This window comes from Piliocolobus tephrosceles, chromosome 6 (assembly GCF_002776525.5).
Source record: "Piliocolobus tephrosceles isolate RC106 chromosome 6, ASM277652v3, whole genome shotgun sequence".
In the NCBI taxonomy this organism is placed as follows: Eukaryota; Metazoa; Chordata; class Mammalia; order Primates; family Cercopithecidae; genus Piliocolobus; species Piliocolobus tephrosceles.
Genome location: NC_045439.1, coordinates 49,947,974 through 49,975,453, shown reverse-complemented (window position 1 = coordinate 49,975,453; position 27,480 = coordinate 49,947,974). Strand labels below are relative to the sequence as shown.

The following is a 27,480-nucleotide window of genomic DNA, read 5'->3' as shown; positions in this document are numbered from 1 at the left end:
CCTGCTCCTCCCAAAAGGAACCACACCATGTGATGCAAAAGAAATACAGAGTGACGTGTAATGTAGCTGGTGAGTTGGAAGTAAAATTGAGGAAAGGAGGGAAGAGTCCTTGGCTTCTATCAGGTCACTTTTGGTAAACAATCGTCTACTCCAAAGGGAAGTTCTGCTAGATGACTCCGGCAACTTACTTAACCTTTCTGTGACCCAATTTCCTCATCTTTAAGATAGGGATGATATTAATACTGACCTATAAAATCACTGTGAGGATTATTTAGATAAAAGATTTGAAGAGTACCTGGCCCACAATAAACAGACCATGCATGTTGGCAATTATTACTATGATTATTACTCCTTTAAAATCCTTGAATTCATAACTGCATTATAAGGAGTTCTACATGGAGCTGGCAAATAGAGAAGGCATTAGGATGGATTTTCTTTTGAAGCTAACACACTCTGATAGTTTCAAAAAGTATTTTGAGCTATGGCATCCTTATTGGCATATACACATAGTTCCTGTATCCCAAGGCAATGCTTGATTTTGGCCATTCATTTAGATGTATAAATGCCAACAGCTTTGGGAAGAAAAAGCCATTTTCTTTACTGTATAATCAACCTTGTCTATCCAAGACTCCTGGGAAATGATGGAAATGAGGGTGAGCAAGTGCATAGCTGGAGAGAAACAAGTGTTTCTCTAATTGACTAGTCAACTCAACACATTCAGTAATTCCAAAAACCTTTAATGATAAACTCTTTGCCAGTTGTCATGCTAGGAAGCAGGAATACCATAGGAAGAAGACATGGTTTGTGCCCTCATGTAGCTCACAGTTCATTAAGCTTATGGAAGCAGGTTTCGTGAAATTGAATTTCAAGTCACAGAGGAGAATGGTGAAGATGTACCTTTGGCTCCACTATTTTTAGTGTTCAAAGTTGTCCATCCCACTTTTTGTGTTTTAAGCCTTTCAGATTGACCACAATAAGTGAGGACACCATGAATAGGTTGGATTTGTTTATCCTCTCAAGGATCTCATTTTTTCTAGAAGGCTGGCTAGTCAAACAATGTATGTATTCTTTTGGTGGAAATATGCCTCTTACCTACCACAGAAAAAGTAAGAAGAGTTCTCACAAGAACTGGGAGTAGATATGGCCAGGGACAATTTAATAGCCTTCTGTCCTTGGAAGAAACATGAATTTTTATCGCCTGACATTTCAGGCTTGTTATCTTCTTAGTTCCTGATGTGAATGCATTGAATGTCAAATTGAAGTGGTGTTTTCCTTTATTTTTTTCCCTTTTTGGAAGCTTCCCGTATAAGGCATAAAAGGGTCTTTTTGTTTTGCTTTGTTTTAAAGCTTTACTAAATTCTTGAAAGATTCTGGATTGCTTAAAATTATTTTTAGATTATGCTAAACATGGAGCTGCATTGTACACAAAAGTTCTTAAAAATTGTCCCAAAAGCTAATTTTTCTAAGTGGAATAACTTTTGAATTGAACATTTATAAGATTCCTTTTATTTTTTAAGAAGCTCTAAAATCTGCATCATAATCTAAGAAGTCTTAATGTTGAACTTTAACTCACCGTGATCTTCTACACTTGATATTATTTCACCTGTATCCTGTAGGCTCTCTGTTATGGTTAGCTTAGAAAGTGACCTAAGTGAGCTTAGTGTTTAATGTAGCATTACTGTGACTTTCCTTTAGAAATTCACTTTTATTTGTCTCCAGTCTACTTTTTCGTCTATTTGTTTTTGGTTTTTTATTTTTTACTTTTGAGACAGAGTCTCATTCTGTCGCCCAGGCTGGAGTGCAGTGGAGTGGTCTCGGCTCACTGCAAACTCCGTCTCCCGGGTTCAAGCAATTCTCTTGCCTCCGCCTCCCCACCAAGTAGCTGGAATTACAGATGAACGAACGCCACCATGCCTGGCTAATTTTTGTATTTTTAGTAGAGACGGGGTCTCACCATGTTGGCTAGGCTGGTCTTGAACTCCTAACCTCAAGTGATCTGCCCACCTCGGCCTCCCAAAGTGCTGGGATTACAGCTGTGAGCCACCACATCCAGCCCATCTATTTGTTTTATATAATCTAATTTTCTTTTTAAAAACATGGTGAGGTGGAAAGTCTCAAAGATGAACCCCAAAGGACCACACTTCGGCATTCACGCCCTCGTGTAATCCTCTTCTGCATTAACTCCAAGCTGGCTTATGACTTTAACCAACAGAACATAGTGGAAGTGATGCAAAGCCAGTTCTGTGACTAGCTTTTAAAAAGACTGGCAACTTCTGTTTCCTCCTCTTGGGACAATTGCTTTTGGGAGCCCTGGGCTCATATGAGAGAAATCTCTTCAGTGTCCTGCTGAAGAGATCATGTGAAGATGCTCTGAGACTATATGGATAGGGGGCAAGCTCCCCCTGTCTCAGTGCCCTAATGGCGCCTCCAGATGACTCCAGTCCTAGTAGTCCAAACGTAGTCCAATTTCAATGACATGAAAGATTTCAAAAGGGAACAGCAGAAGAACCACCTAGCTGAACTCAACAACCCACAGGAAAGTGAGACAATAAAATGGCTGTTGGTTAGCCCCTGTGTTTTGAGGCATTTAGTTATGCAGCAATAGTTAACAGCACATATGACAGACTTGTTAATCATAAGACTCTAAATATATCATTTCTTTTTACCAAAGTGATTTGCTTTCTTCAAAATACTTCATATATCAGCGTGAAAGATTTCTAGAGTAAAACAAGCTTTCAGTGCACTCAGTATCTAGGTTAGTGAATAGTATTCTTATTCTCGATCAAAAAACTCATCAAAAAGTGGGATTCTCTCTGTCCTGGTCCTCACCAGTGCTCGTGGCTTCTTCTCATCTTTCCCCAACTCATCTGAGTCAGAGCTGGAACTGTCCCAGAGAAGCTGTCTCTGGGCCTCTTGTTCATGAAGCCATGTTTCCATTGTGCCAGTTTTCCAGGGACAGTAGTTATTCACTGCTTGATGTTTCAAAAATTCTGTATTCTGTGAATTACCTACAAAAAAAATTAAGTTTCTTTAATTTAATTTTTTCCTTTAGCAATGATTCATTTGTTTATTAAGTGCCTAGCTTAATAAACAATCTGCTTGGTGATTTTTCAAACTATATATACATAGTTTGAAAAATTATATATATGTAACGAGGTATATATAAATATATACATTATATATATAACAATTTCAACTGGTGTCTCTGTAAGGATTAAACTTTTTTTTAGTTGTTATTTTTTAGTCTATTTATTTATTTTTTTGAGGCGGAGTCTTGCTCCGTCGCCCAGGCTGGAGTGCAGTGGCGCCATCTCGGCTCACTGCAAGCTCCGCCTCCCAGGTTCACGCCATTCTCCTACCTCAGCCTCCCGAGTAGCTGGGATTAGTCACCTGCCACCATGCCTGGCTACTTTTTTGTATTTTTAGTAGAGACAGGGTTTCACCATGTTAGCCAGGATGGTCTCGATCTTCTGACCTTGTGATCCACCTGCCTTGGCCTCCCAAAATGCTGGGATTACAGGCGTGAGCCACCATGCCCGGCCTAGTTGTTATTTTTAAAATGATTTAAATCTTCCAAAAGTCACAATAATGCAACACACACCTATATACCACAACCATCAACATTTTGCCACAATATTGCTTACATCATATGTATGCATCTATCTATCCAGCTATCTATCTCTCCATCAATCATCTATCTATCATCTATCTATCTATACATGCTTTTCAGCTGAACCATATGAAAATTAGTTGCAGAGTCACCTCTCCCCTAAATATATCACTACAAATCTCTTAAGACCAAGGGCGTTGTCTCTACGTAACAAAACAATTATTACACTTTAGAAATTTAACATTGATATAATACTATTTTCTAATATATGGTCTATGTTCAAATATTCATGGTTGTCACAATAATGCCCATTATAGCTACTTTTTATTTCCTGTTTGAGTTTTAATTTTTAGTTCCAGGATCCAATCTAGGATCATACATTGCATTTTATTTTCTTGTCTCAGTATCCTTTAATTCAAGAATACTCTTCTATGCTTTTCTTCTCTTTCTCTCTCCCACAGTCTCTACACCTCATCACCATTCCTCCTCTTTCTCCTCTTTTGTCTCCTCTTCCATCTTCATTGTCTGTTTCACTTTTCCTAATGTAATGATGACATTTTGAAGAATCCAGGTCAATTATTTTACAGAATGATCCTAAATTTTAGCTTCCCTTATTATTTCCTTGCAATTAAATTGAGGTTAAACATTTTGGGCAAGAATATTGCACAGGTGACATTGTCTAGTGCTTTATATTGAACATCTACTATGTGCTAGACACGTAATATATACTTCTGACATAGCAGAATCACCTGTTGCAGCCTTTTAGGAACAGATGTCTAAACTGTACTCCAGACCCATAGTACTGGGAAGTTCAATGAATCTGGCATTCTGTTTTATTTTATATTTTTTATTAAAAGAGTCAATTTATTTTTAGTTTGGGATTTTATTTATGTGCATATGTATTTACCTTAGCTTTTTATTTAAGCAGTTCCCAGCATTCTTTATAATGCACTCCAGAAAGCAACAGGAGCTTTGTTCAAGGGAAGCTGGCTTTTAAGCAAACAAAATCTTCCCAACCACTTTGGAGCTAAAACAAAAATCTTAGGTCAAAGCCCAGAGTTTCCCACTAGACTGGTTGAAACGACCATAATTTTTGAATGTTGTCTTAATGATAATTGTTTATTAAATCTTTTGGCAGTTTATGTAAGCCCTTGATACCTGAAGTTGTGTACTATTATATAAGAAAATCAAATATTTCTTTTTACCTTGTGCACCATATTTTTAAAAACTACTTTATTGAACTATGATTGACATACAAAAGCTATACATATTTAATGTATACAGCGTGGTGAGTTGGAAACAAGCGTTTTAATGTGAGAATTTGTGCCTTGTGATTTGTTGGGCCTCAGTGAGAGGCTATCAGTTTTTCCCCTTGAATACTATTATAATGATTGTTGTTGCCTATTTAGATAGCACTGGCAGATAACCATGTTAATTAATGTCTGCAGCCCTGGTCTCTCTCCTAAGCTACAAAGGATGTTTTTGTAGAACTGGACACCTCCACTTTGATATCTGCTTGGCAATAATGCAGCGCTACCTTCTCTTTCTCTCACAAACCTGCTTCTGCTCCTGGCTACCCTAATTCAGCAAACGGTACTACCTTTACCCCATTGTCTGCCTAATTCTTCAAGAGAAACCCAGGAATCTACCTGGTCTCCTTACCCTCTCCATGCACTCACATCTAACCTATCACCTGATAATTCTGATTATTTTGTCTCCTAAAGATCTCATATCTGGCTGCTTCTGTCCATCCTCATTGAGACCCTACTCTCCTGGTCTCAACATCATCTCTCACTTGCGCTTTTCCTGTGTACTTATAATTGGTCTTACTTCATCCTTTTACTTTCCCCTCCCACCCATTCTCTACAGTGTAGACAGAGTGATATTTAAAAATATGAACCTGCTTATGCCACTCTCCTGCCCTATCAGTGGCTTCCCAGTGACCTTAAGATAGAGTTTAAAATTCTTATCTAACATGGCTTACAAGACCCTGTGTGATTTGGCCCTGTCCATATCTCCAGAGCCATCTCCAGTTACTCTCTGAATCTCTCATTCACCTGGAGTCCATCGTGTTCCTTCCCACTGCAGGACTTTTGCACATGCTGGGGTTGATTACCATTTTGAACATTCCAGTACCCATGGTCCTCACACTCACATGCCCTCCTCCTCGCTTCATCCAGCTACTTCTTATCACGGTTTAAATGTCCCTTCCTCATGGAAACTTTCCCTGACTCCGCAGATACCAGGTCTACCCAGTATACTCTTGTTAAACAACTCTTTGTTAAACATCTCTATGCAAGATCCACAAACCAGGAACCATATCTGCCTGGCTCATCACCATACAATGAAACGACCACACAATGCCTGGCACTTGGTATGTGCTAAATAAATATTTGGTGAACAAATAGATGAGTAAATGAAAAAACAAATGAGCAATCAGAGAATTTTGGGAGATGGGAAGTATTGGTAACTAGGACCTAAAAAAGGCCCCATTCATTGGGGCTCAGGAGTGTCAGTCATCTCTGTTCTGCAAAGTAGTCAAGAACTACTAGAGGCACCAGTCAGACTGGGAACAGGAATTTTCTAGAACATCCAGCTATCGGCAGGAGATCTGAAACAGAAGGGGAATGTTGGTTTGTGTTGGGATCTAATGAAATATTAATGATAGCCTAAGTCCTACAACACCCTTGATGTTATGAAAATTCAGGTCTAATGTTAGTGTATGCGACAAAATTCAAATATTCAGTTTCATCCTTGAAAATCAATCCTTTGTCACTCATAAAGTATTACATATATAGTTTTGTGTATACGGCATTAAAATTTGAGCACTTCTGAGCTAGATTTCTTATTACTTGTTACATTTTTATAAATCCTTGTTTGATTCTCTGTGGTTTATAGACTTTAAAAAATAAAAACCCAGTCTTTAAAAACCCAAATGGGTTTCGGGTGAGCAGAGTAAAGGAAAGTGTATCCTACTCCAAAATTAATTTAGGGAGACTGGGAAGCAACAGCTGTCAGTGGGAAAAATAGGAAGTGATTTAGGTAGTAGAAGAATCACATAAAGCATGAAACCTGTTTGATGGTTGTGTATTTTATAATATGTGTTTCAGAAAACTGTATCACTACTATATCAAACCCAGAATTTCACATACAGAGCTATATTGAAGAATAAAACAAAATAAGATTCTTTATAGGAAGAGTGCAGGTGGCCAGATAAGACCAGAATTTTGAAGCTGGCATTCAAATAACGGATTCAAAGTGACACATCACTGAAGCATATGACTGTTTTCACTATAAGACATCAATTCTGGCCGGGTGCGGTTGCTCATGCCTGTAATCCCAATCCCAGCACTATGGGAGGCCAAGGCCGGTGGATCACGAGGTCAGGGTTTTGAGACCAGCTTGGCCAACATGGTGAAACCCTGTCTCTACTAAAAATACAAAAGTTAGCTGGGCGTGGTGGCAGGTGCCTGTAATCCCAGCTACTTGGGAGGCTGAGGCCGGAGAATCATTTGAACCTGGGAGGCAGGGGTTGCAGTGAGTCAAGATCACACCATTACACTCCAGCCTGGGCAACAAGAGAGAAACTCCATCTTAAAAAAAAGAAAAAGACATCGATTATATTCTTCTTCAGTTTTGTCTATGTTCCCATACATTTGTATGGTACTTCTTCTTCTATTTTTTTTTTCTTTTTTGAGACAGAGTCTCTCTCTGTTGACCAGGTTGGAGTGCAGTGGTGTGATCTTGGCTCACTGCAACCTCCGCCTCTCAGGTTCAAGTAATTCTCGTGTCTCAGCCTCCCCTGTAGTTGGGATTACAGGCATGTGCCACCACTCCTGGCTAATTTTTTGTATTTTTAGTAGAGACAGGGTTTTGCCATGTTGGCTAGGCTGGTCTCAAACTCCTGACCTCAAGTGATCCACCCTCCTCAGCCTCCCAAAATGCTGGGATTACAGGCATGAGCTATGGCCTGTAAAGTGCCTGGCCACACTTTACATTTGATGTGTGCTTTTATACATGTTATTTTTTACATAAACTTTACGTGGTATACAATACTTTATTCCCATTTTACAGATGTGGAGACTGAGGTTCCTGGAGGTTAAATAACTAGAATTTAGCTATATTCTTTCTCTCTCTAGAATGAAATTATATAAAAAATATACAGTTAATATTTATTGAGAGGCTATCATGTGTCAGGTACTATTCTAGGAACAAGAAAAAGTCCCTGCCTTCATGGAGCTTCCATTTAGTAGATGCACTACTGGGACTCAGTGAAGGGCTTTGAGGTCAGTTCCAGTGCTCTTCCCACCCTCTATGTTCATTCATATCACAGCTTCAGCAAAGGGTAGGAGCCACAGAAACACATTAAATCTCATAGGCTTGTACACCAAAAAGAGTGACATTCACTATGTGTATGTTATATATAATTTGTGTCATATGATTGTATATGTAATTTATTATATGAATGTATGTAAAATATATGTAAAGCATGGGAGATTTCATTTTAAAGATGCAGTAGAAAGCAGTGACTGACTTTTATCTCGCAAGACAGCCACAACCCTCATTTCACCTTTCAACAGGGGAACAAGAAAGGTCGAGTATGTCATTAAGTAAGAAGAGACAGCTACAGGGGAACCTTAATGACCAGACCCTGACAGTAGAATGCTTATGTAAGTGTAAGATCTTAGCTACACTCCATTTGTAGGAAAAAGTGAACTACATTTAGAAGGCACGGAAAGAAATCAAAGACGCTCTCTGGGAATAAGTGAAAAGGAATCATCGCTAGGACAAATGCTGAGTGCAGAGGTGAAGCCTGTCGGCTCGGGAGTCAGGTGCCCTGTAAGTGCATCCCCGAGCAGCTTCACCTCTCACTGGCTGGCTGTGACCTTGCACGTGTGACTGGACCTCTCTAGACCCAGTCTCTTCATCTGTAGAAGAGAGGTGGTAATAATTTTCACCTTGTAGAGTTAATCTGAGGATTAAATGATGCATTTAAAATTCTTAGAAGCACTTTATAAATACTAGCTGTATCCATTATTATCCCAGTATCCTACACTTTTACATGTACAGGGCTGCACAGTGAACACTGAAGCACAGCACAGAATGACACCCTTTGTAGGCATCGTAATCTCTCCATCATCAAACACATTTCCGGTGATATTTGCCTTACTTCTCTTTCCAACAACTTCAGCAATAGGCAAGTGAGTTGATGCAGACATGTCATTCTAAGAGTCTAGTTAATTATGATATCATTATAATAGGAAGAGTTTGAATTCCCTTTCTATTTCATGCTAGCAAAATCTACATTTTCTAGGCGTATTTTGTCATGTGTATCTCACACACACACGTGCATTGTTACAAAGAAAAAGATTCTCATAAGGTTAAAGTGTTGAAAGAGTTCTCAAGGGTTATCTGGTCCATCTAAGTTTGGCTAATGTTCAAAATCACTTGAGGAACTTTTAAAACGTAAAATTCTTTCACCTTCAACCTAGAGATTCAGATTCAGTAGGCTGAAACTGGGAGACGGGACTGGGTGTTTCTTTTGTTTGTTTCGAGATGGAGTCTTGCTCTGTTGCTCAGGTTGGAGTGCAGTGGCATGATCTTGGCTCACTGCAACCTCTGCTTCCCAGGTTCAAGCGATTCTTTTGCCTCAGCCTCCCAAGTAGCTGGTATTACAGGTGCCCGCCACTGTGCCCGACTAATTTTTGTATTTTCAGTAGAGATGGGGTTTCATCATTTTGGCAAGCTGGTCTTGAACCCCTGACCTCGTGTGATCTGCCCGCCTTGGCCTCCCAAAGTGCTGGGATTATAGACATGAGCCACCATGATCGGCCCTAGGGCTGGGTGTTCTTGAGAAGCTCCTCAGGTGGTTTTGCTCTTAACTGAGCATTTGCGCACTACTGATGCAGCTACGCCTCTCTGACTGGCACTTGAATTGGTTCCTGCCTGAGTTACTCCTTCTATGCTCCCTTCTCTACACTCCGTCACTTCCAGGAGAACATGAGCTCCAAAGTCTGCCAGCTGCTTTAACTTTCCTTTCAGAAGTTGCAGAGTGCGGCCTTCTTTGAAAAATAAGGTCAAGGAGTCACAACCCCTACATTTGCAAACTTTTCCAAAGCTGTCCTTGACAGAGTTCCAAGTCCTTGGTGTCCTGGTGGGGCTGTGTGAGTGCAGGTCAAAAAGACCTGACCTTGAATCCTGGCTCTGTCACACTGGCGCGAATGGTAGCTCCTACCTTCTGGGTTGTGTGAGAATTAAAAGAGATAATGCATATTAAAGGCAAACCACAGTACCTGGCTTACAGTAAGCACTCAACAAACCTTAGCTTGAACAAAATGAAGCAGCTTTGAAAAGCATCAGGAGAGCAGAGGAAAACCCCTTTCTCCTGTGCTGGTTTCTCGTCGGTCCCCTCCAGCTCTGAGGCATCTAAGGACTTCGCTGATGCTGGTTTTTCTTGACGTGCTCTCAGGTGATGACTGTTAAGTATCTAACTGTAGCTGAGGCTTTTTTCTTGGTTGTTTTGCATATTTTTTAAAAGATATTGTTTAAATGGTAAAAATCGTTTGTGTGACTACAAAGGATATTTCATTCTGAGACTTGGGAGTATAGATTAAATAGGTGCCTCAAGTAGATTTTCAATTATTCAGCCTTTTCTTATTTAATTAACTTATTGATTAAGCATCTTGTTTCTCCGAGTAGGAGCAGTGTCTCTTTCAGCAGGCGATTTTGCATCTTAGAAGTTCAAGACCTCTAGAGACGTAGCCAGCTTTTCTGCAGCTCTCTCCGTGGTGGGTCAGTCCTGCTGATGTGGGGAATTTGGCTCACAGCACAGCAATCTGTGTGTGTGAACAATATTGGAAATTTCAACTGTGGGTTTGCCCTGGGGAAATACAAACAAGGAAAACTTAATGGCGCTCTAATTGGTGGGTCAATGTAGCGTAGAAGTTGTGGACAAGCCTGTCCATTAGAAAGCATAGAGCGATCTGAGAGCATAAACAATTCGGCCCAGCTGAAATGTGGGAGCTGGGTGCGAGAGTGGCAGAAGGTGAAGCTAGAAAGGCTAGGTAGTCAATGACTGGATCCTGAAAGGCTTAGAGTCCCATGTTGAGTTTATTTTATTGAGACAGGGGGCTTGCTATGTTGCCTAGGCTAGGTTTTGAAATCCTGGCCTCAGGTGGTCCTCCCACCTCAGCCTCCTGAGTAGCTGGGACTATAGGCATGAGTCACCACACTTAGCTCCATGTTAAGGAGCTTAGACGTTGTCTTTAGGCTGACAGAGAATCATGGAGGATTTTTGTTTTTCTAAGCAGGAGAATGACATGGTCAGATTTGCATTTTATAGGATTACTCTGATGTTAGTGCAGTGCTTCTAGAACTTCAGTGTGCATGAGAATCATCTGGCAATCTTGATAAAATGCAGGTTCTCATTCAGTAGGTCTGGGGTACGACCTCCAATTTTGCCTGTCTTAATAAACTCCCAGGTGATACTGATGCTGCTGGTCTATGGTAATACTTCAATTACTGAGTAGAGTTAGGAATCACTTAAAGTTAAGTGTTTCTTAAACTTTAAGAGCACCACAATCACCTGGAGGGGTAGTTAAACCCAGAGTACTGGGCGTAACCCCTGCAGTTTTTTATTCAGTCACTCTGGGCACTAACAGGTTCCCGGGTGATGCTGATGCTGGTGGTCTGGTGACCACATGGAGAACCACTGAAGTGAAGCGTTGATGGATGGAGAGTAAGACCTAATGGGAGGGGCCCAGTCAGGAGGCTGTAGCTGGAATCCTGGTGTAACAGGACCAGGGTCATACCTAAGGCAATACTACCAGGAATGGAAGAGAAAGGGCAGATTTTACTGCTAGGTGACATCAGCAGGGCTTGGTGACCGACCAGCTGTAGGGAGATAGGGAAGAGTGAAATTGGAGACCTTGTCCACTGAGCCAGTAGATCAGCAGGAACAGCAAGCTCAGGGTGGGCAGTGATTCATTCTAGAAATTCTGAATGTGCCAAAGAGGGTTGACCTGCACGGAAAAGGGTGCAGTCGGGGAGATAAGTGTCTGCATATGGTATCAACCCTGCTGAAGCAAATTTGCCATGTGACTGCAGGCAATATATCTTCATGTGCTTCATTCTCTCTAACCACAAGATGAGGCTATTTTGCCTTTTCTCCTTCTAGGGATGAGGCAAGGCTTGCAGTGAAGCATGCAAAGCATATTAAACCCGTACAAAGAAAGAGACATTTAATTACCAAGCGTAAGTTTCTGTCTTTTCCTCCCAGCCATCCAAAATTACATGACAACATGCCCACTATATTCTGGGAAGTAAAACTCTCAGCAAGAACTCAAAGCTGTTTGCTGTCTTCTCACCATGCCCCTTCCTTGGTAGTTTCTTTGATGAAGTTTTAAAAATACTTGAAATATTTTACTAAAAAATTGTACATGACTCACCGGGACCTCTGTTCAAGATTTCATCAGGCAATATGGTTAGAAGGCCATGGTCATCGTTCTTTGGGGTGCTTTGAAGGGTTCTCTTGGCTTTATGGTCCCTTGGACTTTGCTTATTAATTCTTGCCTCTCCATGAAGACTTTTCTCTAACTCCATTTGGGCCTGAAAATCATCAGCCATAAATGATCAATGTTCTTCCCAAGCTACTTTCACCAGAAGAGATCAACAGATCAGCCACTTTGCAAGTTGTGTGCTTATCTGTAGACATCTGCAGTCCTCTAACCAGAATATGGTTTTCTTTTTCCTACTAGAAGGTATGGGAACTTTCTTTATTCACAAGCTTGTTAGGAGAAAGGTGAGTGTGCCCAGTCTCAAAAAGGTATGGCTCAATTAGGATGAGGACCCTTACAAAAGCATGTTTCTGTAGGCTAGCTGATATAATTGGAGTTGCAGAGAGCAGTAACTAAAGGCTTGTTTCCTAGAGGGAGGAATTTGGAATATGACAGTTATAGGCATTACTGGTAAAGGGTTTTTGTTTGTTTTTTTACAAGCAGTCTTTCTTGTTAGATAATTCTATGGCAAGAATTATAGAGAGAGGCCTAGGTATCAGAATAAAGAACAACTCATCCCCTCCTCCTTTCACTAAACCAAGAAAAATGATCTTACCCCATTTTCCTATGTCCAGAGTGTCATGGGAGCAAACTATTTTTAAAAATGGAGACTTGAGGCACAGATACATCCTTGATAGGACTGAAAACTTAGAAAAGACTCAACAAGGTTATCAGCAGAAGGAATCTTCCTGATTCTTCTCAGCTTTAGTAGTTGAACTTTCAACCTCAATGACTAGATTTAAAATGCTAAGTAAAGCCTGGGTATCTATGCTTGATATATTCATGTGGCAGGGCAATGATTATGTGATGAAAATTGGGTAAATATGACACTCTTTTCTCATATTTACCTCTTGTCTTTTACGAATCATTTCCAGCATTTGCATCTTATGCAAATATTGTCTGTTCTCAGAAGTATACATTGGAGTTTGCATTTTCTTTTCTAGTACCTGCTATGAAAGACAACACACTTGTTAGTAAGGGGTAATTTGTTACTGACTCTGCAATTCACAGGTTTACATCCTTCTTGAAACAGAGTGAGATCTTAATCAGTCATAACCCGTAGAGATATCTTGTGATGACAAAAGTGAACTATTGTATGTCCCTGACAAGTCCTTTGTGTCACTGTCAGTGAATGAAGTGGCTCTTTGATGTGTATGTATGTAGTTTTTTAGGTTGCTATAGAGTTTTGTAAACCTTAAATGGGAATATCTTTCCACATCTCATTTTTGACAAGATATCACTTCCTTGTAAATAGATGCTTATTACTACCTCCCCAGAAATGTGTTCGGTTTGAAGAAACCTTCCTTTTTCTCCCTGCCTCTTCTACCATTGACTAATTGACTGGCTATGAAATGAGAGGGAAGCTGCTGAATGGTGAAATGGAACCTATTTCTATAAAGTGCATTTCCATACGCCAGCCTAAGCCTTGGAGAATATTGCAGTCTAGGGAGGATTTGAGGTTGATTATTTGTGACTCTGAACATCTCCCCGCTGGTGCATCATAAACTCCAGTGGGACAGTGCAGACAGTTATTGAGGGCAGCCAGAGGTGAATATACCTTCATTTGTCATTTGCTGTTGCCAGGAAAGGTGATGTGTTTGACAATACCTTTTGTGTTGCCGTGTGGATAGTGACTGTCAGCTGATGTGAACCTCAGGGAGGGGCCATCTCCGCAGATGCTGTCAGCACCACAAACGTGGGCTTGATTCTGACAGCACCTGGATGTCTTTACCAAGTCAGCCAGCCACACAGCAGCACCTAGCTAGCTCCAAAACAAATTAGGAGTGGAAAGTGTTGAAAATCTGCTTCTGCCTCCCAGCTTTCAGTTCTGTGTGAGGGGAGTTCTAGTCAACAGAACATTACAAGTGCAAAGCAGGGAAAAGATACACAGAAGACATTTCTCAGGATTAATTTTTGGTGAGGTTGTGGCAAATAAGTCAGGAATAACTTGTAGATAAGATTTCTCCTGCAAACAGAACAAAGAGAATGTTTTAAACTGAGGGGAGGAATGAAAGGCAGGAATTATGCAGAATTTTTCACAGATTTGAAAACTTCAGAATCACCAATTTCTAAGTAAAAGTCTTTTCTCATCTACATTGCCCTGTTTTCAACACAAAACAGAAAAGGGCGCAGAACTCATGCAAGAGGTAAGAGCCACTGCCAGTTGGAGGCATGCACAGAAGAGAATAAATAGCTTTGAAAAGTTCTCACTCTGAATGACTTAACAGTTTGATTTGTCTTTGAACTCCTCCATGCAGAGAGTGCATGAAAGGACCAGTGTGCTCCAGTGCCCCAATCCTGTGTCGCCCACCCCTAGTTCACCTCCCTGTCAGGTTACTGCTGCAGCTCACCTTTGCTTTGTGCATTGTCCTGGCTTCTCGCTGGCTCAGGAGTCTTCCTGAAGTAATTACTCGTGGCAAGTCAACGGGTTCAAGCTTCTAGAAGTTCAACGTTTACAGTAGTCAGCATTCCTCATGCCATGAGATGATGAAACACAAAAGCCAGATATTAAGCTATCTTAACACTTTGCAAAAGCGGCACTTATTTCTGAGAGCATACAGGAAAGGTGGTTCCAACAGCATTACAGTTATATTGGTGCAAAAGGCTTTTCAACCGGTCTGGGTTCTTTATTATTCTAGTGCGCTGTAGACAGTGCCTTATTGATCTAAGTATTGGTCAGAGAGTTAGGAGACTAAGAATCTTCTTCTGTCTGCATTGAGGGACCATGTCCAAAGTTATCAAACCACCAGGATCTTAGAATATTAGAGATAAAAGAGGCACTAGGAATTTATTTTATTTCACATGTTCCTTAGGTACCCAGCTGAACTATTCCAGCCCTTAGGGAAGCAATCTGTTTTTAAGATCTCTAGAGAAGCTCCTCAGTAGTAATCACTGGTGACTATGAGACACATTTAAAGTGAAACTGCAGTGTGCTAACACATTTTAGAGATGTCCTTTTCTAGCAGGGGCTTGGCTTGATAGGGGAGATCATGTTGGAGTTTCAGGGGGTCACTAAGACTGGGCAGCAGTTCATGTCAGCCAGTCTGCCTCAGCCCTTCTTGCCTTAGAAGCTGAGCACTGAGAAGTGATCAAGCAGGTTTGGGAGATGAAGGGTGGTCTCTTCACATTGACATGCAATGGGGAACGTGGAGGGCCACAGAGTTTATCTGTTCCTTCAGTGAGTACTTAATGACTGCTACATGCCAGACATGGGGATGCAATGGTCAGCAAAAATGGACATGGCCCCTCATGGAGCTTACAATCTATGCATAATAGATGTACTTTTGCTTGTGTGATTATTCAAGTGATAATTACAAACTGTGGTCAGTGCTTTGAAGAAAAAATCTGCAGGGCAGAACTATGATGCTACATAACTGAAGGACTCCACCTGAAAAATAGGGTGTGTTAGGGGTTGAACTGTGCTTCCCCACAAAATTCGTATGTTGAAGCCTAGCCCACCATACCTCAGAATGTGAATTTATTTGGAAATAGGGTCATTGCAGATATAATTAGTTAAGATGAAGTCATACTGGAGTAGGGCAAGCCCCTAATTCAATATGATAATGTCCTCATTAAAAAAGGGGAAATCTGGACACAGACACACACAGGCAGGACACGATGTGAAGATGAAGGGAGAGATTGGGGTGATGGTTCTTCAAGCCAATGAACAACACCGAAGAGTGCCAGAAAACTACCGAAAGCTAGGAGAGAGTCATGGAGCAGACCTTCCTCATAGGCGTCAGAGGGAACCAACCCTATGGACACCTTGACCTCAGTCTTCTAGCTTCCAGAACTGGGAGACAACACGTTTGTATCATTTAAGCCACCCAATTTGTGGTACTGTGTTACAGCCTTAGCAATCTAAGGCAGGAGGGAAAGGGCTAGGGAGGCAGTTCAAGAAAGTGCTTTAAGGTAGTATCTTTTCAGTAGAAATGGAAAGATTGGGAGTTTTTAGGGGACTAAGGTGTGCCATAGCCCTGAGGTGGGGAGTGATCATGATCTGTTGAGGGAATGGAATGAAGTCAGTTGGCTGCAGTTTAGAGTAAGTGAAACAGCAGCTTGGAATGAGCTGGGGAGGTGAGGCAGGAGCCAGGTCATGTAAGGCCTGATAGGCCATCAAGATGGTGGTCCCTTAAGAGCAATGAGAAGCCACTGACATGTGTTAAGCAAAGGAGTGACATGATTAACTTTGCTTTTTAAAAAAAGGTCACTCTGGCTGCAGTGTGGAAACTAGAAAGGAATAATTATGGATGTGGAGAGATCAGCTAGGAGGACAAAGATGATGGGCTGGGGTTGAGAGAGGGAAATTGATGATCTCTACAAGTGTTTAAAGCTGACCAAATGAGATTCATTATGGTTAGTAAATGGGAATACAGTCCACAGCACAAGGAATGGAGGGTGTTATACCCTGTGATGGGCAATCCAGAGGAAGACCTAGTTTGGCTGGGATGTAGAAGGAAATTACAAATTTGGTGTGCAGTAGATTGAGTTTGAGACACCTTTGAGACAGGCCAGTGTAGCTGTTGAGTTATACAGGGAACTTGGGAGGAGAGGTCTGTGCTGGAGACTTTGGGGAATAATCCCAGAGTAGAGCATGAGTGAAGCCGAGGTCATGGTAAAGGTCAGGAGTGAGAAGAGGAGAGATAAAGACTGCAGACTCCAGGAGTTCCAGTGGTGAGGCTGGTGGCCAGGAATAAGCTGGCCAAGGAGACTGGGAAGTGATGGCTCAAGAAGTAGGAGGAAAACCATGAGGACATCATGCTGCAGCAAAGAGTGTGAGCCCTACTCCCACCTGAGTCCACTGCTGAAGGCGCATGCTAATTTACTTTAAAATGATTTAGTTTTGGTGTGATTTGTTGCATTATTAAGAGGTACATTTGGAAGTCAACTTGGCTTTCAAATTGACCAGGAAAAAAGGAGAGAGTGGAACCACGGAAGATAAATACTGGATATTCAGTACTCGTAGTGGGGAGCATGACCTGTGTCCACCACTACTTCCCTGTACAACCACTTCTAGGTCCCTGGTCCTGGACTGGAGAGCACCCAGCAGTCCTTTCTGCTGGAGCACCCCAAAGTAGACCTGGTAAGGAAGAGAAGAAGGGCAAAGGATGTGGAGACAAAGAAGAGACAACAAGGGGAAAGGGCTCATCTTTATGTTAGATATGTGCCAGGTAATAATTTGCATTTGTGGTAGGAAGTGGTTCTCTGTTCCATTCTCACCTCAGAGGAGGAAGTGGGTCTTTTTTACATAACTTAGCAAAGATGTAATGAGAGGAGATCAATCCTAGTAAGAGGAGTTTGTTCCCCTGGCTCTTAACTCTGCAGGACATAAAGATGCAAAGCAAATGGGACCTGCTGGCACAAGAGGCAGCTGCTGATCAAGTCAGAAAAGTGGAAGGAGAGGAAGGGGAGGGGAGGCCAAGGGAGAGGAGCCCCTCAAGGTACCTATGGGAAGAAGAATCAGGAATGACTCAAGGGGGATTTCTGGAAGCTGGGAGAACAAGTGTTTGTGCCATCCTCTGGACATGGAGAGTGTTCAGGATTTGGTTCTTTCTTATTAGGTCTATATGCTTTTGCAGCCATTACTGCATGCCATACCCAGGGTTATAAATATGTAATCTCATTCAATACTCATGTGAACTCCGTGGATAATTATGATGATTCCCTATTTCAGAGAGGTTGCTGACTTGTCTAAGGTTGAACAGTTAGAAAGTGGCATCTCCATGATTCAAGCACAAGTGTGTCCAGCTCCAAATCTAAAGCTCTTTTCTGCACTATGTTCTCCAGAATGGCTTATCTCAGACTTTTCTGGCATTAAAAAAGAAGAAATTCTTGGCCCATTCACTAGAGATTGAGATTCAACAGGTCTGGGGTATATCCTGGAAATAAATATTTTCACAACTCTCCCAGGGATTCTGATGATTTCTTTCTAGGTTGGGGGCCACTGACTTCCACATTGCCTTAAGTGAATAAAGGAATGACATCAAAATAGACTGTGGAGGATTTTTTTTGTGGAATATTTTTGAAAAATTGAGTCTGAAGAAGCCAAGAATTTTTAGTTTTATTAAACTCATCTATCCATAAATTCATAGACCAAGTTTTTGCTTTGCTAGTATAAATATGTAGTTATCACAGGTCTCTTTCTTCTATTTTCAGTCTTTCTATTTAAACACACAATTCTAATAAGGGTTCAGTGGTAGATATCTGCAAGAACTCTCTCCAGGTTGAGTTTCTCCCTGGCCATTGAGACGAGCATAAGGAACCACACTATTCCTTCACAAAAGCCACTAGATGGCAGCAACTAACATTGCAACTGGGATCTCTTCGTTAGATCATTTACCACTTGATTTGAGAAGCACTGCAGAAAAAATTGTTGGTGAAATTGGCTTCAGCGAAATAAACCAGTCAGATGAAATTGCCTCAGAATTCTGGGTTTATATGCATGTTCCTTTTCCCTGCCCAGGAAGTGAGATGCCTCACTTCATCATCTTCAAAGAGAACACAATGGAAGGAACTACTAGAGAATCAGTTAGAATGACACCTTATTTTCATTTTATAATGTAAGTATCATTTGTTTAAAGACTTCTGGATTATTTGACTTCTCAAACAAAACAAATGGTCAGCATAATCAGTTGAAGTGTCTGCTAGGAGATTTGGGAATCTAGTGAAGGGCCAGGGGACTCAAGAGTGCTGACATGGGGGTTGCAATGTCAATTGATTGGTCGGGGTGGGTCTTGTAGGGACAGTGAGATTTGAAGAAATATTTGAAGATGAGGTAGTTATCCAAGGAGATCATCTGAGGACACACTATATGTTGGGGGGGGGGGGGAACACCTCCAATTTAAACTAGACCTGAAATGGATGAATAAGAAGGTGAGCAGGCCAGAGAGGACAGTGCTAATCAACTCTTCAATAAAAAGGCCCATTGGATTCAGAGTTCCCTGGCAGAGGCTCTCAGAGCCTCTCAGCTCTAGGTTGGATAATACTAGTTCATGTCTTGCTCTTTATTTGAGGAGTAGATGTTTAGGAAGTAGAAGGTACCAAAAATATAACTCAAATAATTTAGCATACAATTAGATTTGGTTTAATAATTAAAAATACTTTTAGAATTTTGTTTGGCAGAAATTAGGCTATTAATTAGCATGTCATGAGGACCCAGCATGTATTATTCTCTGAAAAACTCATTTGTGCTTGAAAATGTGCTGAGCTTCATTTGTGAAGATAATTATAGCTGATCTCTTTGGGAGTGTCTGCCAAGTTTCTAGTGATTTCCCTCCTCTCTGGGAGCTGGCTCCAGAGTCTACAGGGGAGACTCCTCTGCCCACATATCTACTGCATGAGTATATCCTCTGGCCATAGCTCATTGTACCAGAGCTGAAATCATGAGCAAAGCTGAGCCAATGTCCTTTCTCCTAGGAATCTGGAATTGGAGTCAAGAAGGCCCATCTGTCCATTGGACTGGAACTATAAGATACAAGCTCAGGGTGGCCATATTTCATGTGTACCTGAAGAACAGAGAAAACTCATCTTTGGTGAGAAAGAGTATAGCAAATGCACAGAGAAGAGCTTAGGGATTGAGAGAGCTCTGCATTTCAGGTTCCAAGGTATAATTCTTCCCTGAAGCTTAGGTGTCTCCCAGATCTTTGGTTCAATAAAGCATTCCTATATCCTTCTAATTAATCATGTTAGTTATTTTTGCTAGTCAATGAGACTTCTAATACAGTCATGTTACAGTGATGGTACAGACTTCTAATACAGTGATTACAGGTCTGCAATAGCAGGGAGTGCACTTTGAGTGCTTTATCCCACCTCCAGCAGGGATGATGGGTCTCATTGTCATTCATTCACTCATTCATTTGCAACCTACAGAATGGGAGAAAATTTTTGCAGTCTATCCATCTGACAAAGGTCTAATATTCAGAGTCTGCAAGGAACTTAAACACATTTACCAGAAAAAAACAACCCCATTAAAAAGTGGGCAAAGGACATGAACAGACACATCTCAAAAGAAGACATACACGCAGTCAACAAACATGAAAAAAAGCTCAACATGACTGATCATTAGAGAAATGCAAATCGAAACCACAATGAGATACCGCCTCACACCAATCAGAATGGCTATATTAAAAAGCCAAAAAACAACAGATGCTGGAGAGGTTGTGGAGAAAAAGGAACGCTTTTACACCATTGATGGAAGTGTAAATTAGTTCAACTATTGTGGAAGACAGCGTGGTGATTCCTCAAAGACCTAGAGGCAGAAATACCATTTGACCCAGCAATTCCATTACAGGGTATATACCCAAAGGAATATAAATCATTCTATTATAAAGATACATGGATGCATATGTTAATTGCAGCACTATTCACAATAGCAAAGACATGGAATCAACCTAAATGCCCATCAATGATAAACTGGATAAAGAAAATGTAGTACATATACACCATGGAATTCTATGCAGCCATAAAAAGGAATGAGACCATGTTCTTTGCAGGGACATGGATGGAGTCAGAAGCCATTATCCTCAGCAAAACTAACTCAGGAACAGAAACCAAACACTACATGTTCTCACTATAAGTGGGAGCTGAACAATGAGAACACATGGACATAGGGAGGGGAACACCACACACTGGGGCCTGTCAGTGTTGGTGGAGAGGGAGAGAATCAGGAAGAACAGCTAATGGATGCTGAGCTTAAGACCTAGATGATAGGATGATCTGTGCAGCAAACTACCATGGCACATATTTATTTATGTAACAAACGTGCACATCCTGCACCTGTATCCCTGAATTTAAAAGTTGAAGGAAAAAAAGGCATAGTCTTTGCACTGAAATAATTCATTTGTCTTGATTCTTTGTTTTTAAGATGGTTGGTTAGGGTGTGTGTGTATGGAGGTGGTGGTGCAGTGTTTGAAATACCAATGTTCTCTTTTTAACCTTGTTTGACTGTTGAGAAAATCAAAACCTAACCTCCTTTGTTTAGGATTGATAGATATAAAAAGTACTTGTGAGCTATAAAGTACTAGACAAATATTTTTCACTAGTTAGAGTAATATCTTCTATTTGAACTAATCAGCTTAGAGGCTTCACGGAAACATGTATTAAACACACTCCTTCGAAAGGAAGTATTTGATTTAGGAATAAAACATATTTTAAAACTGTCCTGTTTACCTAGAGGATTTGTAAAAACTTGTAAATTAGATATTAATTTATTATATTTCATTTTATTTTTCTTTAAAGAATAATTTTGTAGTTTCTAATATTTTGGGAAAAAATACTCTTTTGAGACAAAATGATATAATCACTTCAAATAATGGCTGTGAGCTTCTGCGGAAGACAGGTAAATAAAAACCAACTGAAACAGAAATAATCCCCAACAAATGAGCTCCAGTACCCCTGGGATTGGTCCAGGCATCTGGGTGAATTGTGTAGCAGGTGGGATTTGGCTTCAAATGTCAGTGATAGATCCTGCTCACAAGAGAGCCCCAAACCCTCCTTCCCATGATGCTCATTTTCAAGGACCACTCCAAACTACCCATTCCCTTTCTAGGTTGAGAGTTCTTAAAATGTATAGCTATCTAGAGAGAACCCATTAAATATTTATTAAGGTGAATGCGTTTAAAGCTCTTGCTTTGCTTCTTTGGAATCCAATGACCCGAATTTAAACAACCAGTTAACATCTAGAACAATAAAAGGTTAAAGATAGAAGGACTATAGAAATTACTTATGCTGATAGTTAGGAGTACAGATTTTGGAGACCTGGTTGCTCTCTGACCTCTGTGAGTCTTTGGGGGTAGTTACTGAACTCTCTGACTAGCATGTATAAAACAAAGATAATTCTTCCTTTTCATAGGTGGCTAAGAAGATTAAATAAATGACATAGATTGAATTGCCTATTATAGTATCTGACTTGTAGTAGGTATAGTAGGTATAATTAAATAGTAGTAGCTGTTATTATTTATTACAAGTTGTTTTCCCATAGTCACCCAACTAATTAGTGCTAGATTCAAGCCTCTTGAGTTGCATCATACCTACGTCCTTGCTACTAAACTTGCTTCTTTTGGTGGCCGGTCTTAAAAGCAAAATCATTACTAAAGGAAAATCTTAAAGTAATGGAGTATTTGTGACTGATGACATTTTTCTTTAAGAACATTCTCATTAATAGCTTGGTCATTATCAATGTCCCTCTTTGATGATTATATTTTAAAAAGGGATGTTACCATTATATCCAAGAAATTCCTTATGAAGCCTTTTAAATTCATCTTACTTGAAGTCTTTGGGGTGGATGCCTTTTAATAATACTTGTTTCTCTGTATTCCAGTGGGATGTCAAAATCCACATCTCTGGATGCTTGAAGGATTGGAGAAGAAACAAGAATAAAACATTAAATATAATTTACAATTAGATCAGGCAATCATTAGTTACTAGACTTTGTCAACACAATTTTGTACCTTTCCAGTTATATATGTCTAACCTGTGGGTTGAATGTGGAGATGAAACACAGAAAGCAGGGAACCTACATTAGTGCAAATGACACTGTTTTAGTCTAGACTTGGGATTTAATATCTGCTCTCCTAACTTCCTACTCAGGTTCATATTTAGGGGAAGAGTTACAAAATAACCAATATGTTGACTGCAAATATTTTTCAAACAGAATTTGGCCTGGAAAATAGAAATTTATTGACTTGTTTTAATTCCATAAAATCTCCTCGCCGAAATATAAGACATCAGAAAAATATATAACTTTAAAAAATGAAAATAATCTTCTTAGATGAAATAGATGATAGACAGATAGATAGATAGATAGGTGATTATACAGAGATGAGAAAGAAATGGAGTATGTGTGAACACAATTCAATAGCCCCTTTAGTGAAAAAAGTTTCCACAGGTTGCCACTGTAATACAGCATATCAATATTCTTTCCTGATGAAACAAGCCAGGGATACAGAGTTAAGCCTCTATTAGGAAACAGAGAGGCTCAACAGATCCATTATGGATTTTATTTTCCAGCTTGATTATCCTGAGCTCTTGGGAGTGCTACCATGACCAACGCTGCATCAGTGCAGTTCTTGTCCTTCCCTTTTAATAATCTGGACCCATTCTGATTTCTAGATTGTTTCATAGACTATTTTACAGTCCCACTTTGCATTTTAAATGGAAAAATCCATGGATAATTATGCATCTTTCTCTTTAAGAGATGTGAATGACCTCTTTAACGACTTTGTTCTCTCTGACTTTTAGTGATATGCAAACTATGTCCTTATTTTCTTTTGAAAAGATGCCAGCATGTTGAGCAGGATGGAAACAACCAACATATTGGATTTAAAAATGTAAGTATTTTCAGCTATTTTTTCAGAAGCCTTACTAATCCTTATTTTTTTATTTTAGTGATATTAGTCCATTATTTAATTATATTCTCCTCAAATGGCATAGGCTGTGTCAGGCATTTATTTTTACCTCTGATTACAAGTGAAAAAAATTGATGAAGTAACTTGCCCAAGGTCATTCAATTTGGTATTTGATGGAGCTGGGGTGAGAATATGGGAGATCATCATGAGAATCCTCATGATCTCCTTGTTATTTATTTTCAATGTGATTTTGTCACTTCACACATAAGCATATTTTCCAGTTGGGACTCTAAAGCACATGAATCAGCTTTCACCATTTATTCAGTTACCTAAATCTTTTTTTTTTTTGAGACAGAGTCTCTCTCTATCACCAAAATCTTAAAACTCTCGATGGGGATTTGGATAAAAAGGGAATTCCTCAGTAGGAGCATTGCATACTCTTAGTGCACATTCACGCTCCATTTTTAAATCGTGTCTTGTCACCTATTCGTCTATCATAAAAAAATTCCTAAGGGGAAAATTCCCATCTATGTGCTTAAGAACTTGAAGGCCATAAAGAACAGAAAAATAGGCCATATAGAAACAACCAAAGGTTATCAATTCTGCAGACAGTAGACATGAAAAATCATTCCAGGCAAGATTTGCTAGGTACCAAAATAGACCGTGAGGCTTTCTGAACAAGGCATCCAATAAGGGAAACTTATTTGTGTTACTGATCCAGAAGGTGAAGGAAAGGGAAAACAATACACATATACATATACATATACATATACATATACATATACATATACATATATATATAAAATAAACATATGTTTTTCTAAGTGAGGATGTCTGTTTAATTATCATTGTGGTCATGATAAAACATTTTACATGGCTTATAAAATATTCCAGGATAATTTATAGCCACTTCAGGCTCAGAGCTTCCAATCATAATGGGAAAGAATTCTGTTAGTTCTGCAGATGACCATGAAGAATGTGGTGTTGGGAAAAGGGTGACTCATCCACTCCAATGTACTGTAATAAATCAATTCTGTTTAGGGTGGTTTCAAAATTCATGTTAGAATTAACTCACTCTTAAAGTGCTGCTTTCAAAACCACAAAGCCTGGTGCATTAAACTATACTGGAGAGAATGATTTAAATTTCGAATCTAACTGAAATGCGATTGCTATCATTTATCACATTAGTATGTATATAATTTTAATGGTCTGGCAAAGCTAGGTATAAATATTGAAAGCATTACAAACTGAGCTGAAACAAAATGATTTATCCTTCTCAGATGGAATGGTGAAAAGCCCTTTGTACAGTTTATACTGTCATTCTAATGCACCCAGAATACTTTCAATTGACATTCAATCCTCATTGAAAGATTTGTTTGAGTTTTAAAGATAGCCTAAATTCCTCTACATTTCAGTAATTTAGAAACTTTCTGATATCATGGAGACAGTCAGATAAATCTATTAATAATGCTCCTTGGTCCAGATACACACATCTCATGCTGGGTTTTATGTTTACCTGCAGAGTATCTTCCATACCAGGTTTCTTGTAAAGGTGGCAGCTGCCCTTCCAAGGCTTTATTCTGGTCCTGCAGTCTTGCCAGTGAATGTGAAGTCTTTTCTTCCAAATTCTGATTGAATGCAAAGTCCACAGGGCCGGCTGAGGGAGTCTCTACCTCTTTGTTTTGCAAAGGTGCTACTTTGATCACCCTCGGGTGAGTCTTAGAGTGACTCAGGCCCATTTCATGTGAAAGACATTCAGAGGAAAGCTGCGAGGGAAGTGGTTTTGGGGTCTTTAATATAGCTTGTTTTAATCAAGGCATTTCAGAAGTTTACCCTGGCTTTACAAAGCAGTCATTTCCTTCATGGCATCCTTCTAGCTCTGTTTCACTGCACACTAACCCTTTTGGCCACTTCCTGGGAGGCTGGTTTCCATGGAGACTTCCCTTCAACTTTGCCATTTCAGACCCAAAGAATCCAGTTAAACATTGACTTGGTTATGCTGCTTTCTGAAATACTCAGTGATAGGAATAGAAGCCACTATTGATCATTAAACGAATATCTAACACCAGGAAGGTTATTAACAGAGAGAGAGATGTAGAGCAGAGGTTTAGAGAAGTCTTAAACTTGATGCTTTCATTGCAAGTACCTTTGTAAAAATACTAACAGCTGAGAATAGCTAAGCGATCTTTGCAATTAAGAGGATGCATACTAATTACCAAGGCTTTGTTAATCTTTAATTTAATTGAAGAATTTATCCTCCAAGTAGGAAAGAAAGCAGCGGAATGGCTAAAGCGTCATTTGATTTTTCTGTTGATGACTTGAGTTGCCTTTGAAGGGGATGAATACATTGCAGGACAGGAGGATAATAGAAACTTTTTTCCTGGGGATGAGGGGAAAAACTTCTTGAATAAATGGTCTAAGTAAACCTTGAGGTTTTAAAGATAGCCTATTTACTATGTTTTTAAATTAAATTTAATTAATTATTTTATTTTTGAGACAGAGTCTCACTCTGTCACCCAAGCTGGAGTGCAGTGGTATGATCTTGGTTCACCACAACCTCTGCCTCTCCAGTTCAAGTGATTCTCCTGAGTCAGCCACCCAAGTAGCTGGGATTACAGGCACCTACTACCACCACACCCATCTAATTTTTGTATTTTTTGTAGAGAAGGGGTTTCACCATGTTGGCCAAGCTGGTCTCAAACTCCTGACCTCAAGTGATCCACCTGTGTTGGCCTCCCAAAGTGTTGGGATTACATGCATGAGCCACAGTGCCCGGCCTATTATGATTTTTAAAGTAGAAAAAAAGACTGGAAGGAAATATGCTGAAATATTGAGTAGTGATTTTTGAATGGTGGGATTATGGGTGATTTTTATTTTATTCTTTATCCTTAGAAGTGGGACTAACTTTCAAGCTCTAATTGTTCATGACCACAGATTACTTGTCTTTTCATCACATCTCCATAGAGAAATTAAAAGAAAATTTATTTTTCATCTTTGCAGAATCCATTTCCTAAGGGACTAAGGTGGTGTTTGGAAAGTCTTGGTAGACAATCACATTTATCTAAAAAGATGCCTGAATTTAGTTTTTTCCTTACTCTCTTTGCATTTTCCACATTATTTTCTCTGCAGCAGAGAGATTCATAAGTAAAGACTAATATATTAACAGTATCTGCAAACAAAACAACTTTTGGTAAACAGACTAGTTTAATTACAGGGATAAAAATACTTGAACAAGTTCTAGTAAGATTTATTTTTGGGTACAATCAGTTTAAGTATTTCTAAGGGCAGGGGAATGTATTACAAACTAACAAATGAACTAGACATTGTGCTGAAAACTGTGGACTTCATGGATCTGGACCAGTAAGAGGGATTCAGCTCTTATGTTTTGTTTTATTATTATTTAATTTTCAGACAATATTTGTGGAGAACATGAGCCTTTGTTGAGGAAATTGGTTAGTTGTTGAAGGAATGATTAAAGAAATAAAGATGCATTTCTGTGTTTCTGTCTCTTTTCGTTACTAGTGACTATCAAGCTTTGTGACTTTCCTCATCTGTGAAATGAGATTAATAATAATACTTTGTGGGAAACGAACCTGATTCCATTTATAGCACTTAGAATAATACCTGACATGTAGTAAGCTCACAGTAATCATTAGCCAGTATCCTCCTCCTCTGAGGAAGTATTGCTACATATCTACATGTACATAGGATAGTCCTTGTTGCCAACTGGTCAGAAATTAAAATAGACATATTCCTGTCTAAAGGAGTTTGCCCCTAGGTATAGAAAAGACCAATGAGGGAAGGGTAAATTAATCTGGCCAATGTTACTGGGAAAACCACCATGTCTAAGGATTATCATGAGAAAATATTCATACACTGAAAGGATTTTATTAAAATGATAGTGAAACATTTAAATTTTATGAAAAGAGAAAAAGGAGAGTTTAATTTCACTTATAGAGTTAGATATAAG

The 27,480-nt window shown here is 39.7% G+C and overlaps 1 protein-coding gene across 5 annotated transcripts; it reads right to left on the bottom strand.

The window, feature by feature from the left end:
- Positions 1-721: 721 nt before the first annotated feature.
- Positions 722-25,391, bottom strand: CCDC198 (coiled-coil domain containing 198). Of its 5 annotated transcripts, XM_023229920.3 has the most exons (7): positions 25,027-25,391; positions 22,430-22,512; positions 14,517-14,603; positions 13,014-13,112; positions 12,058-12,217; positions 7,081-7,203; positions 722-3,008 (listed from the first exon to the last, which is right to left on the bottom strand). In XM_023229920.3, the coding sequence occupies exons 1-7, from the start codon at positions 25,247-25,249 to the stop codon at positions 2,773-2,775; spliced, it is 1,011 nt and encodes a 336-aa protein (XP_023085688.2). In that variant the 5' UTR covers positions 25,250-25,391; the 3' UTR covers positions 722-2,772. The 5 variants fall into 5 exon arrangements, with proteins under 5 accessions (XP_023085688.2, XP_023085714.2, XP_023085698.2 ...); XM_023229946.3 differs by lacking the exon at positions 7,081-7,203 and having other exon boundaries at positions 1,298-3,008; positions 22,383-22,512; XM_023229930.3 differs by lacking the exon at positions 7,081-7,203 and having other exon boundaries at positions 1,298-3,008; positions 13,014-13,115.
- Between the last annotated feature and the right edge of the window lie 2,089 nt (positions 25,392-27,480).

What these genes read in the sequence shown, in the direction of transcription:
- CCDC198 (XM_023229920.3), bottom strand. Translation starts at nt 25,249, where the DNA reads ATGGGCCTGAGTCACTCTAAGACTCACCCGAGGGTGATCAAAGTAGCA. An exon ending in TGATTCGTAAAAGACAAGAG is followed by an intron (nt 12,218 to 13,013) that starts GTAAATATGAGA and finishes GATGATTTTCAG; the next exon opens with GCCCAAATGGAGTTAGAGAA. An exon ending in AATCTTGAACAGAGGTCCCG is followed by an intron (nt 7,204 to 12,057) that starts GTGAGTCATGTA and finishes CTTTTTTTTAAG; the next exon opens with ATGGAGTTTCTCTCTTGTTG.